Source organism: Cervus canadensis, chromosome 7, assembly GCF_019320065.1.
Source record: "Cervus canadensis isolate Bull #8, Minnesota chromosome 7, ASM1932006v1, whole genome shotgun sequence".
Taxonomy (NCBI): Eukaryota; Metazoa; Chordata; class Mammalia; order Artiodactyla; family Cervidae; genus Cervus; species Cervus canadensis.
The window spans coordinates 30,912,332-30,926,655 of NC_057392.1; the positions used below are offsets into that span (position 1 = coordinate 30,912,332).

General features: G+C 40.3%; 1 protein-coding gene across 3 annotated transcripts in view; it reads right to left on the reverse strand.

The window, feature by feature from the left end:
• TBC1D5 (TBC1 domain family member 5) overlaps positions 1-14,324 on the reverse strand; it is a 566,988-nt gene that overhangs the window by 128,012 nt on the left and 424,652 nt on the right. For all 3 annotated transcript variants that reach the window (XM_043474806.1, XM_043474805.1, XM_043474807.1), the window contains one exon: positions 11,614-11,720. In XM_043474806.1, coding sequence (XP_043330741.1) covers positions 11,614-11,720 — 107 coding nt within the window. The remainder of the gene's footprint in view (positions 1-11,613; positions 11,721-14,324) is intronic.

The following is a 14,324-nucleotide window of genomic DNA, read 5'->3' on the forward strand; positions in this document are numbered from 1 at the left end:
GCCCAGACAGCTCCCTGCAATGTGCTGTAACACGTTCACACTGGACATCTGTGGCCTCAGTGCCTTTCTAAGCTGACATGCATAGGATTAATAGCTTTGAAAGCTTAAGTAATCTACTTGGAATAAATATTTCGCTGCAAAAGCCAAGATTTCCCCCTAACTTGTAAAACAGCAAACATAAAGCAGAGAACTGGTTTATAGATTTTGTTTTGTGTATAGTTAATGAGAACAGAATTAACCATGGATTTTAGTCTCTTCTTTACTTATTTGAGAAAAAATAAATCACCATGATAATTGGTTATCTTTCAGTAAAGAAACTCTTTCCTCTAAAACATTCAGAGCACTCTTCACCACAGTTTCACAGCTCTCTTTGGCCACCCACAATAAAAAAAAAAAAAAAAATCACTGAACTTTTCAAGAGTGACTTTAAAGATATAAACAAACATGTTGCTTATTTTGAGCAAATGTTACCACAAACCACTATTTTAGCCAATAAATTTTGCAAAAAATCACTGAAAAAAGTACTTTCAACATCAACTTTTTACTTAAACACAAAACATTTACTTATGTTAAATAATAGCACAGAAGCTGAAATAGTAAATAAATTAATGCCTAATAAACTACTATCAAATAGGATATCCTACATGTGATGTATTTAAAAAAATTAGTGCCTGAAGATGTCATAAAAAAAGAAAACTACAGACCAATTCCACTGATGAACATAGATGTAAAAATCCTCAACAAAATACTAGCAATTCAATTAACAATATATTAAAAGGATCGTGGCACCATGATTAAGTGGGATTTATCTCAGGAATGCAAGGATTTTTCAATATCTACAAATTAATTAGTATGATAACCACATTAGCAAACTGAAGAATAAAAACCATATGATTATCTTAATAGATACAGAAAAAGTTTTTGATAAAATCTCAACATTTATAATAAAGTCTTTAAGATGTGGGCACAGTGGGAACCTGCGTCAACATAATCAAAGTCATGTATGACAAACTCACGGGTAACATCACACTCAATGGTGAGTGGCTGAAAGCATTTCCTATAAGATCAGGAACCAGGCAAGGATGTCCAGTTTTGCCACTTTTATTTAACATAATTTTGGAAGCTGCAAAATTCTCTGACTGCTGCTTGCCACAGCAATAAGAGAAAAAAAGAAAAAGAAAAAAAAAAAGGAACCTAAATGGGAAAAGAAGTAAAACTGTCACGGTTTGCAGATGACATAATACTGTACAAAGAAAATCCTACACACTACCAGAAAACTACTAGAGCTCATCAATGAATCTGGTTAAGCTCCAGGACACAAAATTATGTTGCATTTCTCTACACTAACAAGGAATGACCAAAAACAGAGATTTATGAAACAATCCCACTTATCATCACATCAAAAAGAATAAAATACTAAGGAATAAACTTCCTTAAGGAGGTAGAAGACTTGTACTCTGAAAACTCTAAGACACTGATGAAAGAAATCAAACATGACAGAAACAGATGGAAAGATATACCAATTCTTGGATTGTAAGAATCCATCTTTTCAAAATGACTGAACTACCCAACACAATCTATAGATTCAATGCAATCCCAACCAATTACCAATGGCATTTGTCACAGAACTATAACCAAAATTTTTAAAATTTGTTATGGAAACAAAAAACCTCAAGCACTCAAAGCAATCTTGAAAAAGAAAATTGAGCTGGAGGAATCAGGTTCCTTAAATCCCGACCACACTACAAAGCTGCAATAAGTAAAACGGCGGGGCACTGGCACAAAACCAAATATTTATCAGTGGAATAGGACAGGAAGTCCAGAGATAAACCCACATACCTACGCCAATTAATCTATGACAAAGGAGGCGAGAACAGACAATAGAGAAAAGACAGTCTCTTCAATAAAGTACTTGGAAAACTAGACTACGTATAAAAATAAATGAAATTAGGACATTCTCAATGCACAAAAATGAACTCAAAATGGATTAAAGACCTAAATGTAAAACTGGATACTATAAAACTCCTAGAGGAGAACATAGGTAGAACACTCTTTGATCTAAGTTGCAGCAGCATCTTTTTGGACCCATCTCCTAGAGTAATGGAAAGAACAAAAATAAACAAATGGGACCTGATTAAACTTAAAAGCTTTTGCACAGCAGAGGGAACCATAAACAAAATAAATGAAAATCTACAGAATGAAAGAAAATATTTGCAAACAATGCAACCCATAAGGAATTAATCTCCAAAATATACAAACAGCTCATAGAGCTCAACATCAAAAGACTAAACAACTCGATCAATAAATGGGCAGATCTAAATAGACACGTCTCCAAAGAAGACATCCAGATAGCCAAAAGTCACACAAAAAGATGCTCAACACTGCTAAGTGTCAGAGAAATGGGTATCAAAACTACAAGGAGGTATCACCTCACATTGGTCAGAATAGCCATCATCAAAAAGCCTACAAATAATAAACTCTGGAGAGAGTATTGGAAAAAGGAACCCTTCCACACTATTGGCGGGAATGTAAATTGGTATGGCCACTATAGAGAACAGTAGGAAGGTTCCTAAAAAACTAAAAATAGAGCTACCATATGATTCAGCAATCCCATTCCTGGGCATACATTCAGAGAGAGCTGTAATTTCAAAAGAAAAATGTACTCCAATGTTTATAGCAGTACTTTTTATAAGAATCAAGACAATGGAAACAACCTAAATGTGCTCAAAGATGAATAGATAAAGAAGTTGTGGAACATATATACAATGGAATAATATTCAGCCATAAAAAGACTGAAATATGCCACTTGTAGCACCATGGATGGACCCAGAGATTAGCATACTACATGAAGTAAGATGCAGAAAGACAAACATGATATTGCTTACATGTGGAATCTAAAAACTTATACAAATGAACTTATTTACAAAGCAGAGACTCACAGACAGAGAAAACAAACCTATGGTTACCAAAGGGGAAAGGGAAGAGGAGTTGCTCAGTTCAGTCCAGTCGCTCAGTTGTGTCCGACTCTCTGAGACCCCATGGACTGCAGCACGCCAGGCCTCCCTGTCCATCACCAACTCCCAGAGCTTGCTCAAACTCATGTCCATCGAGTCCATGATGCCATCCAACCACCTCATCCTCTGTCGCCCACTTCTCCTCCTGTCTTCAATCTTTCCCAGTGTCAGGGTCTTTTCAAGTAAGTCAGTTCTTCACATCAGGTGGCCAAAGTATTGGAGTTTCAGCTTCAGCATCAGTCCTTCCAGTGAACACCCAGGACTGAGTTCCTTTAGGATGGACTGGTTGGATCTCCTTGCAGTCCAAGAGACTCTCAAGAGTCTTCTCCAACACCACAGTTCAAAAGCATCAATTCTTCAGTGCTCAGCTTTCTTTACGGTTCAACTCTCACATCCATACATGACTACTGGAAAAACCATAGCTTAGTCTAGACGAACCTTTGTAGGCAAATTAATGGCTCTGCTTTTTAACATGCTGTCTAGGTTTGTCATAGCTTTTCTTCCAAGGAGCAAGCATCTTTTAATTTCATGGTTGCAGTCACCATCTGCAGTGATTTTGGAGCCCAAAAAAATAAAGTCAGCCACTGTTTCCACTGTTTCCCCATCTATTTGCCATGAAGTGATGGGACCAGATGCCATGATCTTCGTTTTTTGAATGTTGAGGTTTAAGCCAACTTTTTCACTCTCCTCTTTCACTTTCATCAAGAGGCTCTTTAGTTCTTCTTCACTTTCTGCCATAAGTGTGGTGTCATCTGCATATCTGAGGTTGATATTTCTCCTGGCAATCTTGATTCCTGCTTATGCTTCATCCAGCCCATTATTTTGCATGATGTACTCTGCATAGAAGTTAAATAAGCAGGGTGACAACATACAGCCTTGATGTACTACTCCTTTCCCAATTTGGAACCAGTCCGTTGTTCCATGTCTGGTTCTAACTGTTGCTTCTTGACCTGCATACAGATTTTTCAGGAGGCAGGTAAGGTGGTCTGGTATTCCCATCTCTTTAAGAATTTTCTACAGTTTGTTGCAATACACACAGCCAAAGGTTTTTGTATAGTCAATGAAGCAGAAGTAGATGTTTTTCTGAAATTCTCTTGCCTTTTCTATGATCCCATGGATGTTGGCAATTTGATTTCTGGTTCCTCTGCCTTTTCTTAATCCAGCTTGAACATCTATCTGGAAGTTCTCAGTTCACATACTGTTGAAGCCTAGCTTGGAGAAGTTTGAGTATTACTTTGCTAGAATGTGAGATGAGTGCAGTTGTGCAGAGGGATAAATTAGGAGGTTGGGATTAACATGTTCTCAGTACTAAATATAAAATACATAACATAGCAGAGAGAACTATACTCAATATTTTATAATCACCTATAAAGGAAAAGAATCTTAAAAGGAATATATATGACACACATATATAAATATACAACCAAATCACTGGGCCATACACCTGACACTAACATGATATTGCAAATCAATAATACTTTAATAAAAAGAAATTGGTGTCTGCTAACATATATGTGCTGAGGGAAGGCCCCTGAGGGGTCCCTGAATGACTGTGGCTAGAGAACTGCCAGGCCCGGCCTGGCTACTTGCTTCGGCCCTTCTCAGGAACTCTGTTTACACTGTTTCCTTAAGACGGAATAATGTCCCAGGAAAACTGTTCAAAGCCCATATAGAAGATTTTCTGACTCTGAAAGACCAAATCAGCTGTTCTTTCTACAATATGCTCATTCATTTTACCTTCCAAATCAGTTGTTCACACCTGTAACAGACTGTGTCCCAATCACATGGACCAACTCTCATCCTCTATACACAGTAAATAGTTGTTGTTGTTGTTGTTTTTTTAAAGGAGGAAGGATCTGCTGAGTTTAATTGCATCTTACTAAAACATATCAAAAGTGTCCTTTAGGATTATGTGATCCAGCCTCTGTTCAAGAAAAGGGTGACCTGCCCCATAAAAACAGCAGGCTGTGATAGAGGCGAAACCTGAATTTTGAGATTCCTTCAGAGGGCTGACCCAGGATTAATGCTACTGGAGATCTGGTCCCTGCCCTTGTAGAGCTCTTGTTTGGTAGATGAGAAACCTGGGTCCAGTTCCCTTAACACTACTTGGTGAGCATGATGCTGATGGAAGTTGAAGCAAAGCTGACTGAGATTGGTGGTATACAGAAGGCAGTCAGGTGGTTTTTTAACAGTAATATATGTATGACCAAAAGAGTTCAGAGTCCGGGCTTCTTAAATAAGAATCTACTGGCCAGACTCTTGTGATAGTCTAGAGGTCTGAATAAATGAGTGTGTCTTCCTGGAGATCTGAATAAATGAATGCGTTTTACCCAGGGGTGGGGAGCTCTTTTAAGAAGAGTTTTTGGCACTTCTGGCTGAGAGCAAGAGTCGTTTATGACAAGATGTCTTAACCATCAGGAAGAGCCGTCATGAACCCAGCATCTTTCTGGAGTTTCAAACTGCGACCTCATGCAGCCTCGCAGGCCCATCCCTGTCTCAGGCGGGGCCCCAGGCAGTTTCGCTGGCCTTCTGGTTCCACCAACAGTCCACGCTCCTTCCTGCCTCGGAGTCTGTGTTTGCTGTCCCTTGCATGGAGGCTCCTCTCCCTACTCTTTGGCTGGCTCGTTCCTTCTCCTCCAACAGTTCTCACCTCAAATGGTGCCTCCTGAGAGAGAGCCGTTAGACCAACCCACGGAGGTCTTCATCTAGATCAGATTCTCCCCCTCTTCTCATTTTAAGGATGACATCCTATTCGCACCTTGTATAACACATGACAAACGAGTACTTCCTGTTTCCTTGTTTGTTATGGTGAGGGCCATTTTTCTTTCATTTCTTCCACCTTCAATGTCACCGGAAGCTAAACAGTGCCAGTGCACGGTAACACGCAGTAAAGATCTGCTGAATAACAAACTCAAAATGCTTTTCTAAAACGATCCAAAATTATTTAAGGCCCGAGAAAACCCTTAGTAAGATTTGAGGAAAACATAATTCTACTTTATGAAATGTCTGAACATAATAAATAACAAATTTCAAATACTGGTTCAATAAAGATATTTTGATCACTCTTTTATAGATTTTTGAAAACCACTATTTACTCAGAAGTAAAACTTGAGGTTTTTAAGGCTAGTCTATGTCAAAAAGTCTGTATTTCTGACTGAATGTGAAAACATAATTGAGGAATCACCAATACCTAAATATTAACTACAATAAACATTCAACTGGTTAAAATTTAGTGAAAAAAAGAACAATATATAGTCGATACAAAGGAAAAAAAACACCTGCTTTTGGTCACTAACAGAGAAAACACACAGAAATATGATTCTTCAAGAAAGGCAGATTTTAGGGAACCGCTTCAGCTCTTAGAAGGGAAAAAGGATGACAAAAACAGAAGTAACACATTCTTTCTATAACAAAATCACACAAAAAGTATCCTAGGAAATCTGAACAGAACCTCCAACAAGAACATCAGGAAAAGGAGATAAATGGACAATGTGCATTCTCAAAGAGTCAGTGTGTGTGTCCTTCACCACTCAGAGAAGAAGCCATTATAATGGCCTTACCAGAATGAAGCATTTTCTATCATCATCACCAGACTTGAATCCATTTATCATTTCAATTCTGATATATGACATTTTAGTAAAGTCACTTGACATTAAAAAAAAAGTTGCATGTACACTGAGGGTTTTGGAATTAAAAAAATAAAAATCTATTACCGGCATAAAATCTGAGTATTTGGATTTTATAATTTAAAAAAGCAAAGTCTTAACATAACTCCAAACACTAGCCAAATCAGAACTGGCCAAGCACAAGAACACTGTACACTATATTTTATAGGATGTTTTTGTGTACAAGAATGACTATAGAATTAAGTTATCTAATTTCTAGCAGTTTTCTCCCATAAAGAGTAACAATCACTGCTAAAAGAGATGCTTGCGAACTTACCAGAAATAATTTTTTGACAATATTCTAGTCTTCAAACGGTGGCTGTCAAATTCTTACTAAAGAATATACAGTGTTAATCAATGTGCTGTATTTCATTTGTAATAAGTCTTTGTGATAAGGTTAGCATTCAACATACAACACAAGTAAGAGAGGACCGAAAAATGAAAATTACTTTGCTTATGTTTCCGTATTAGAATTTTATTTGCTGAAGGGTAAAAGCAGATTTGCAAAATTCACAGTTAACTTAAAACAATAGTTTTAAACCTTTTATTCCGAGCCCTTACTGCCTTCAGGAAGGAAAGAACATCTGGTTATTTAAGGAACACAATATGTTCACATTCTCTATGACTTTTGTTTCTAATTGGGTTTTTAATTTTTTTTTGGAATTTGAACAACTAGTTAGAACAATGTTTTTTAATCCCTTCATATTTTTCAGACTGCCCTCCCTCCATCCCTCCACTTCATTTAGTGGATTGTTTTTGGAAATCTGCTCAGTGATTCTAATATAACAAAAGACAGGGAAACAAGCATGGAGACTGTGGTCTGAAGAGCTACGTATAGAAACCATATTGGAAGGTGAGCAGAGGAGAGAATGGTACAGATCTCTGATATCCAGTCTCTTCATACGTTTAAAAACACTTCAAGTAGTTCCTGGGTCACTTACAAACACGTCAGTTTCACTTACTACAAATGCAAACAATACCTACTACTATAAATAAAAGAATGTATAGGAGAAGTATCAGTAACTAAGGTTCTACCATTTTTAAAACTAACACAAACTACATCTCTCAGGCGGGAAGGAGGCTGAAGACCTGGGTTCTGCCCCCGACCTGCTCTGATGAGCTGTGTGGCCTTGCGTGCGCCTCTCAGCTCCACTCTGACCGTCAGCTTGCTCGCCCACAGGAGGAGGAGGTGTGTCAGGCTCTCCTGGTTCTTTGCAGTTCTGGAGTTCTCACAGTCCAAGTGAAGTATGCTAACTGGATTCTTTGTTGTGTCTGCTTTGTTCCATGCTATTTGAGGGTAGTAACAGGTTTTCAAATAGTTCTGTCTGATAGCAAACTAAGGAACTAGATGTCCTTTAAGTTCAAATTCTAGCGTCTCTTCACCATCTTGATAAAAATGGCAGCTGACGAATAATCCACTGACCATGGTTTCTGTGGAATGTGGATTCGGCAAAGTGAGGTGAAAACAGGTGAGGTGAGTGAGATCCACCCAGATTAGAGTCAGTATTCAATTTACTATTGTTTTCTTAAGAGCAACCACTGCAGGACACAAGGCTAAAGCTATCAAATGAGAGGATCATGAGGAGAGATAGCTGATAAAAGAGGCAAGCAAATCGCTAACCTGTGACTGAGTGACTAAGCAAATCGCTAAACTAAGGTGCTGAGGGGACTCAGAGGGAAAACACCTGCTCGTCTGAGCCTGGAACGGCTTCCTGGAGAAGGGAGAGCAGACGCTGGGACTCTCGGGAGCGGGTGAGCAGAGCAGGGCCTGGAACCTTTCTAGGTGGTCTGGACGCGTGCAGGCAGCTTGGCCTGGGGAAAGCCACATGGCCTTGATCCTGTGCACTGAAAAAGGAAGAGGAGAGATAGCCCACTCTGCCCGTCTTGGAGCCTGGAGTGACGACCAAACCAAGCAAGGCAGAGGGCTTGGAGACGGGGAGTGTGAGCCTGTGACCCGTTTACAGGCCTATCACCTGAGTCTGCTCCGCTGAGAAGCAGTTTCCCAGCAAAGCCTACATCTGATGGCAAACGAGTAACAGCCCAGTGCCTCGAGCTCTCCCACAGTCTATCCTCAGCTGAGCAGGCTCCACTGGGGCTGAGGGCTGGCGGGGGGCGAAGCGCTGCTCTGCAGGCTGACGATGAACTAGGGAGGCCCAGCGCCTCGTTCACTTCCATCTTACTGTGTCTGTCAGCAGCTCTAAGCACAGGTGCCTGGTGAAGCTGGGACATGGGAAAGCAAACGCCCAGGCTTCAAACCTCCGCTTTCTACTAGTTTACAGAGATCTGCCTGTGTGCATGCACTTACTCTGATTTAAGTGTTTCACTGTTGCCAGTACACAGGAAACACTTAAAGCACTCTGATGGCTGGATCTTCAGAGGATGGGGTGGGGTACTAGCAACACCTTTTCCTTCCTCTCTTTATTCCCTCCCAGTGTCCATTGGCCTCCTCTATGAGTTCATAATTGACATGAACTACATATCCACTTGGGGAGTTTTAGAATATACATGTAAACTTTTTTCCCCCCCACTTCTGTGTTTGATCTTACTGTATCATTAGAAGTCAGTTCTTTATGGTCAAAGGTTGCTCTGCTTGGGTGGATTATCAGAGGCAAAGTAATTCAACACAAGAGACGACCAAGACTCAGGAAGTGTGGATTTCACCAGATGACAGGATATTTGGCGGGAGAGTCAAGACTTGAACCAGTGTCCGGATTTCTAGCTCAGGCTCCTGGCTAGACCCAGGACCCCTCACTGCGACAGACCTTCAGTCGGCACTACTGCGAGTAATGTTAGTTACATTTGACATTTACTAACAAAGTCAGTGGGTCAGCATTACAAACACTTAACTAAACTCCCGCCTCGCTGAGATGGCCATCTGAAACCCCCTTAAAATGCTGCAGCTGTCTTTATTTTCCCTTACAGATGTCACCATGCCATGACCTTGTTCTCAAAAGCTTTTTAAATGTGACTCCTGCCTTCTGCCCAGGTTCTCAAGTCTCAGAAATACCAGTTTAAGGTCCTAACTTTTGGACACTTACCTTAATTGTTTTTACTTGGTAAGACCCTGAAGGTAAAAGTGAGGAATATTGTTTTTTAGATACCTTTTATGCTATTTTTTTTTTCTCCTCTTAAACCTTAGAGAAGAATTTAATGCTTGTAGAAGTGGTTTCATTATTCTCTCTCTCTCCCTCTCTCTATATGTGTGTACACACACACACATACACACACACACACACACACACACACACACACACCCTTCTTTTCTAAATGTGTATTTATCTATTTGCTCCGCGCCTTAGCTGTGGCATGCGGGGTCTAGTTCCCTGAGTAGGGATTGAACCCGAGCACCCTGCATTGGGAGTGCAGTCTTATACACTGGACCAAAGGGGAAATCCCTCTACCACCTTCTTGAGACCAAAAGCATTCTAAAATCACATATTCTGCTAATAACATTGATGAATTTAGTATCAGAATTCTGCAACTATAAGCACAAATGGTTTATAGGAAGGACAACCGTATTTAGCTAGGAAAAAACTTAACAAGATGGATGGTTTACATAACAGATTCATTTCTCCTTTCAATTAAACCAAACAAATCACACAAATGGATAATTCAAATGGCTATTTTAGTAATTTTTTCCCACTCTGTGTGACTCTAATAATTCCCAGTGCTGAGCAGATAGAATTTACCATAAGTCTGTAGATCAAAACTCAGATACCTCATTGACCAGCAACTTCATTCTTTACTCCTTTTATAGATATGCCACTAATCTTGGCTCTTTCATATTAAAATAATATACTTCTACAGTGTACATACACATAAAAAATATGGAACTTTATGTTTTTCATAGTCCGACTCCTAAACCTTACCAGAAAAAAGATAAGCTACCTTCTGTATCAGAGAAATGATGGATTATATTTCTGATACATAATGAAATTTTGTGCAGGAGAAATGATACAAAAATTGTGCATTTCTAAGAAAATGGATATAGGCACAAGGAAAAACAATAATTTAAAATCAAGCAAAAAATAAATATAAGATATGCTCAAAGGTTGACGTCAACAACTGAGGCAAGGACAGAAATCTCTCAGAATCAGAATCACGTTGGACTTGGAGGTCCACGTCAATCAGACAGGACGCTGGCAGTGGACCCGCAGACAGACAGACTCAGAGACGGTTCCACCGCGGCCAGCACGACTGCAGGGGGCCCTGCCAGTGAGCCAAGGGTGGGGTTTCTCTCTCAGGCTCCATCCAATATTTTTGTTTGGTTCTGAAGCATCAAGGATTCACAGATTTTTTTTTTTTTAGATCACTTAATGTTCTTATTTTCAAGAAATATAACATTAGTTGTAAAAGAGCACACTTTTTCTCTGGAGTGTAAAGAAAATTTTGGTGACTTAAGTTCAAATAGAGAAGTCAGCATTAAATTCTCTTTCCTTTATTAGGTTACTCTTAACCCGCAAAATGAACACACATTCATAATATGAAATAATTTAGCATTCCATTACATTATAAATTCTTAGAAAACGGGTGTTTGTTTCAGAGCTCTAACGTCCTGGTGTTCACATGGTTCTCGAGGCTCTACCCGGGTCAGTTTTGGCCCCCGAGCGGGAAACTGACGGCCAGGAAGCACGGTTCCCAGCAGAAGCGGGTGCTCAGCCACGTCCTAAACTCACAGGGGAGCAGGCGGGCAGAGGCCCTTCCGAGCAACAACAGAGCGCTCCCGTCTCTCAGCCCATGGCCTCTGCGTTTGCCTGCTGAGTTGCTAGCCCATCAGGCATGGGAGTTTTGGCCTACGACTCTTTGGCAAATTCTTTCAGCAGGTGATTCATCTGCCATTAGGCAAATTTTACATTATGAATCCTTAGAGTCATGAGGACAGGCCAATTTTTCACCCCACTTAACACTGTGCACATCCCGCCTGGGAAGCTTACCTTTGGGTCACGAAGGAACAGAGCCTTAAGGATCAGTGAGTGAACATCCCCGATGAGCGGGTAATGCATTAGAAGGCCAAGACAGGTCTGGTAGTTACTGGAGATCACTAAACAAAAGGGAAAACGTCACTGAGAAGCCATCCAGTTTCGGGTATCTGTACCACTAAGAGAAACAAAATAACAACTTAGGTTCAAACAAAGTAAATCAGTAACTGAACTGACTCTGATAAAGGGAAAGGGGAGAAGGGATCATTACCAAACAGCCCCTGAAGCTGCACACTGTGCCGTCCACACAATCCAGCAAACAGGCCACATCCTCAGGGCGGTGCTGGACGGAAGAGCCTGAGGTGTGTGTGCGTTTGCAACATAAACAAGGAGCATGCACATTTATTGCCATATATATGGCTGTATTTAAATGTCTCTACTTCACTGCTTGGAAATTAGAAGCAAGAATCTTATGAATGGGAAAGAACCAGTTTAAAATTCTTATGAAATATTATTTACCATGATTATTATACTTTGCAACTTACACATGTCCCATTTACTTTCTGTATATATAAATATTACACAGTTCAAAATTAAAGAGAATATAACTTCTTCAAATTATTTATTTTTCTAAGGGTAACAAGGAATTTAGCAAAGATATCTATGCAGCATTTTCTTGGAGGAAGTGTCAAAATCTTCATGGAGAAGCCTGTGTTCCTTAGACCGACATTTAGGCTTTTTTCCCCCAATCAACCTCATTACGGCTGCAATTATTAAACAGTCTTTTCCGGCAGGTCTGTGTAAAAACTGCTCCATTTCTTGGCCATCCGTTTGCCCCCAATGTCACCGCTGCGCCCATAAGCGATGCTGGTTTTGGGAGCCAGGCTGACGGCCTCAACAGCAGGACTGTGAACAAACTTTACAGCTGCAACTTCCTGTGGTTGCAACTGAATCCTTTGTGTTAATCAGAATGGTTAATGGTTAGTTGAAAAATATTTCACAGGAAAACAACTGGGATTCACTAGGAACAATACAAGTCACAAAACGATGTTTTATGATCAGAAATACCCTTGGTTCCTAGACTTCCTTTCTTTCTTCTTCTGTTGGAAACATCATTCCTTGCGACAGCTTCCCACTCCCTCCCCCTTTCCATGAACATTATGGAGAAAGGAGACAGGACCGGGCAAGATGAATAATTATAATCTATGGAAGGAACCACTTTATCATCTTCATTTCCATTGCTGATCTGACAGTTGGTAATTTCATACATCTGCTTTCATTTGTAAAGTGCTCACTTATCCGACTCTTTCTGTATCTGTTCAGACTCTTCTTTCCTTAGTTGTTCATTTTATCATATTCATACTCAGTTACCTGTTGTCTTTTTTACTGCAGAATTCAAAAACCTAGAATATTTAGAATAGTGTAACATTCTCATGTACAGTTTCCTTTGTGATCAAACAGATACATACAACTTGGATAATCAATTCATTTTATAACTCATATAAAGTCATTTTCCCAAATGCTGTAATGATTATATATTAGTCACTGACCCTAGAATAATTCTTGTGTATTTTGTGAGACAGGCAGGGGAGTTTAGTGGAAATGGTTCTGGGCTCGGGATTCAAAGATGGGGCTCTCCTCCTGGGACTCCACTTGAAAACCTCCTGTAACACTGCCTGGAGAGTAAATGACATAATCTAAGGGACTGATTTATAGCAGCTGCTCACAACTTGTTGGGAGCAACCTGTCTGAGCTCAAGTTTAGTCATTTAGAAAACAACTTTCTGATTTGAAAGAAATTTACCTGCCTACCTCACTCATTCCAACAATCATTTGTTGAGTACCTCGTCCATGACTGGCCCTATGTTGGGAGGGGAAGCAGAGAGGAAGAAAACGCAGTCCTCACCCCGAAGAAAGTGGAAGCACAGAAGGGCTGATGTCTAACACAGGGAGTTGTTACTGTCATCACCGCTAAGACAAGAGTGACCTGCTGAGGCTTTTTTCACTAGGCTCTGTACCCAAAACCTTACCTGCGTGTTTAATTCCTACAACAGTCTAACTACAAGGGTACAATTATTATCCCTGTTTTACAGATGAGAAAACTGATCCTTGGAGACGTTAAATCACTTGTCTAGATCACATGGTGATTTGGTGCTGAACCAAGATTTGTATTCAGAAGTCCAGTGGCAGAGTCAGGGTTTTATTCTGAAAAGGCCATTGTTTTGAAAATCAAATGACAAAACTGATGCAAATAGTCATTGAAAACAGAAAAGTCAGCTAATATTAGTGCTCCTGTGTGCTGTGCTGGGCTCAGTCACGTCCGACTCTGTACTCTATGGTCCGTAGCCCACCAGGCCCCTCTCTCCTCAGGATTCTCCAGGCGGAAACACTGGAGTGGGTAGCCTTTCCCTTCTCTGGGGATCTTTCCAACCCAGGGACCGAACCCAGATCTCCCGCACTGCAGGCAGATTCTTTACCGTCTGAGCCACCAGGGAAGCCCAAGAATACTGGAGTGGGTAGTCTATCCCTTTTCCAGGGGATTGTCCCAACCCAGGTATCAAATTGGGGTCTCCCACGTTACAGGCGGATTCTTTACCAGCTGAGCTACCAGGGAAGCTCACAGTAAGTGTAAACAGCTTGGCAGATCAGCATAACCCACTCTGTAAAGCATTTTGACACAGGCACTTGTTTGCAGGAACCAGGGCAACAGTCCTATGTTATTACAAC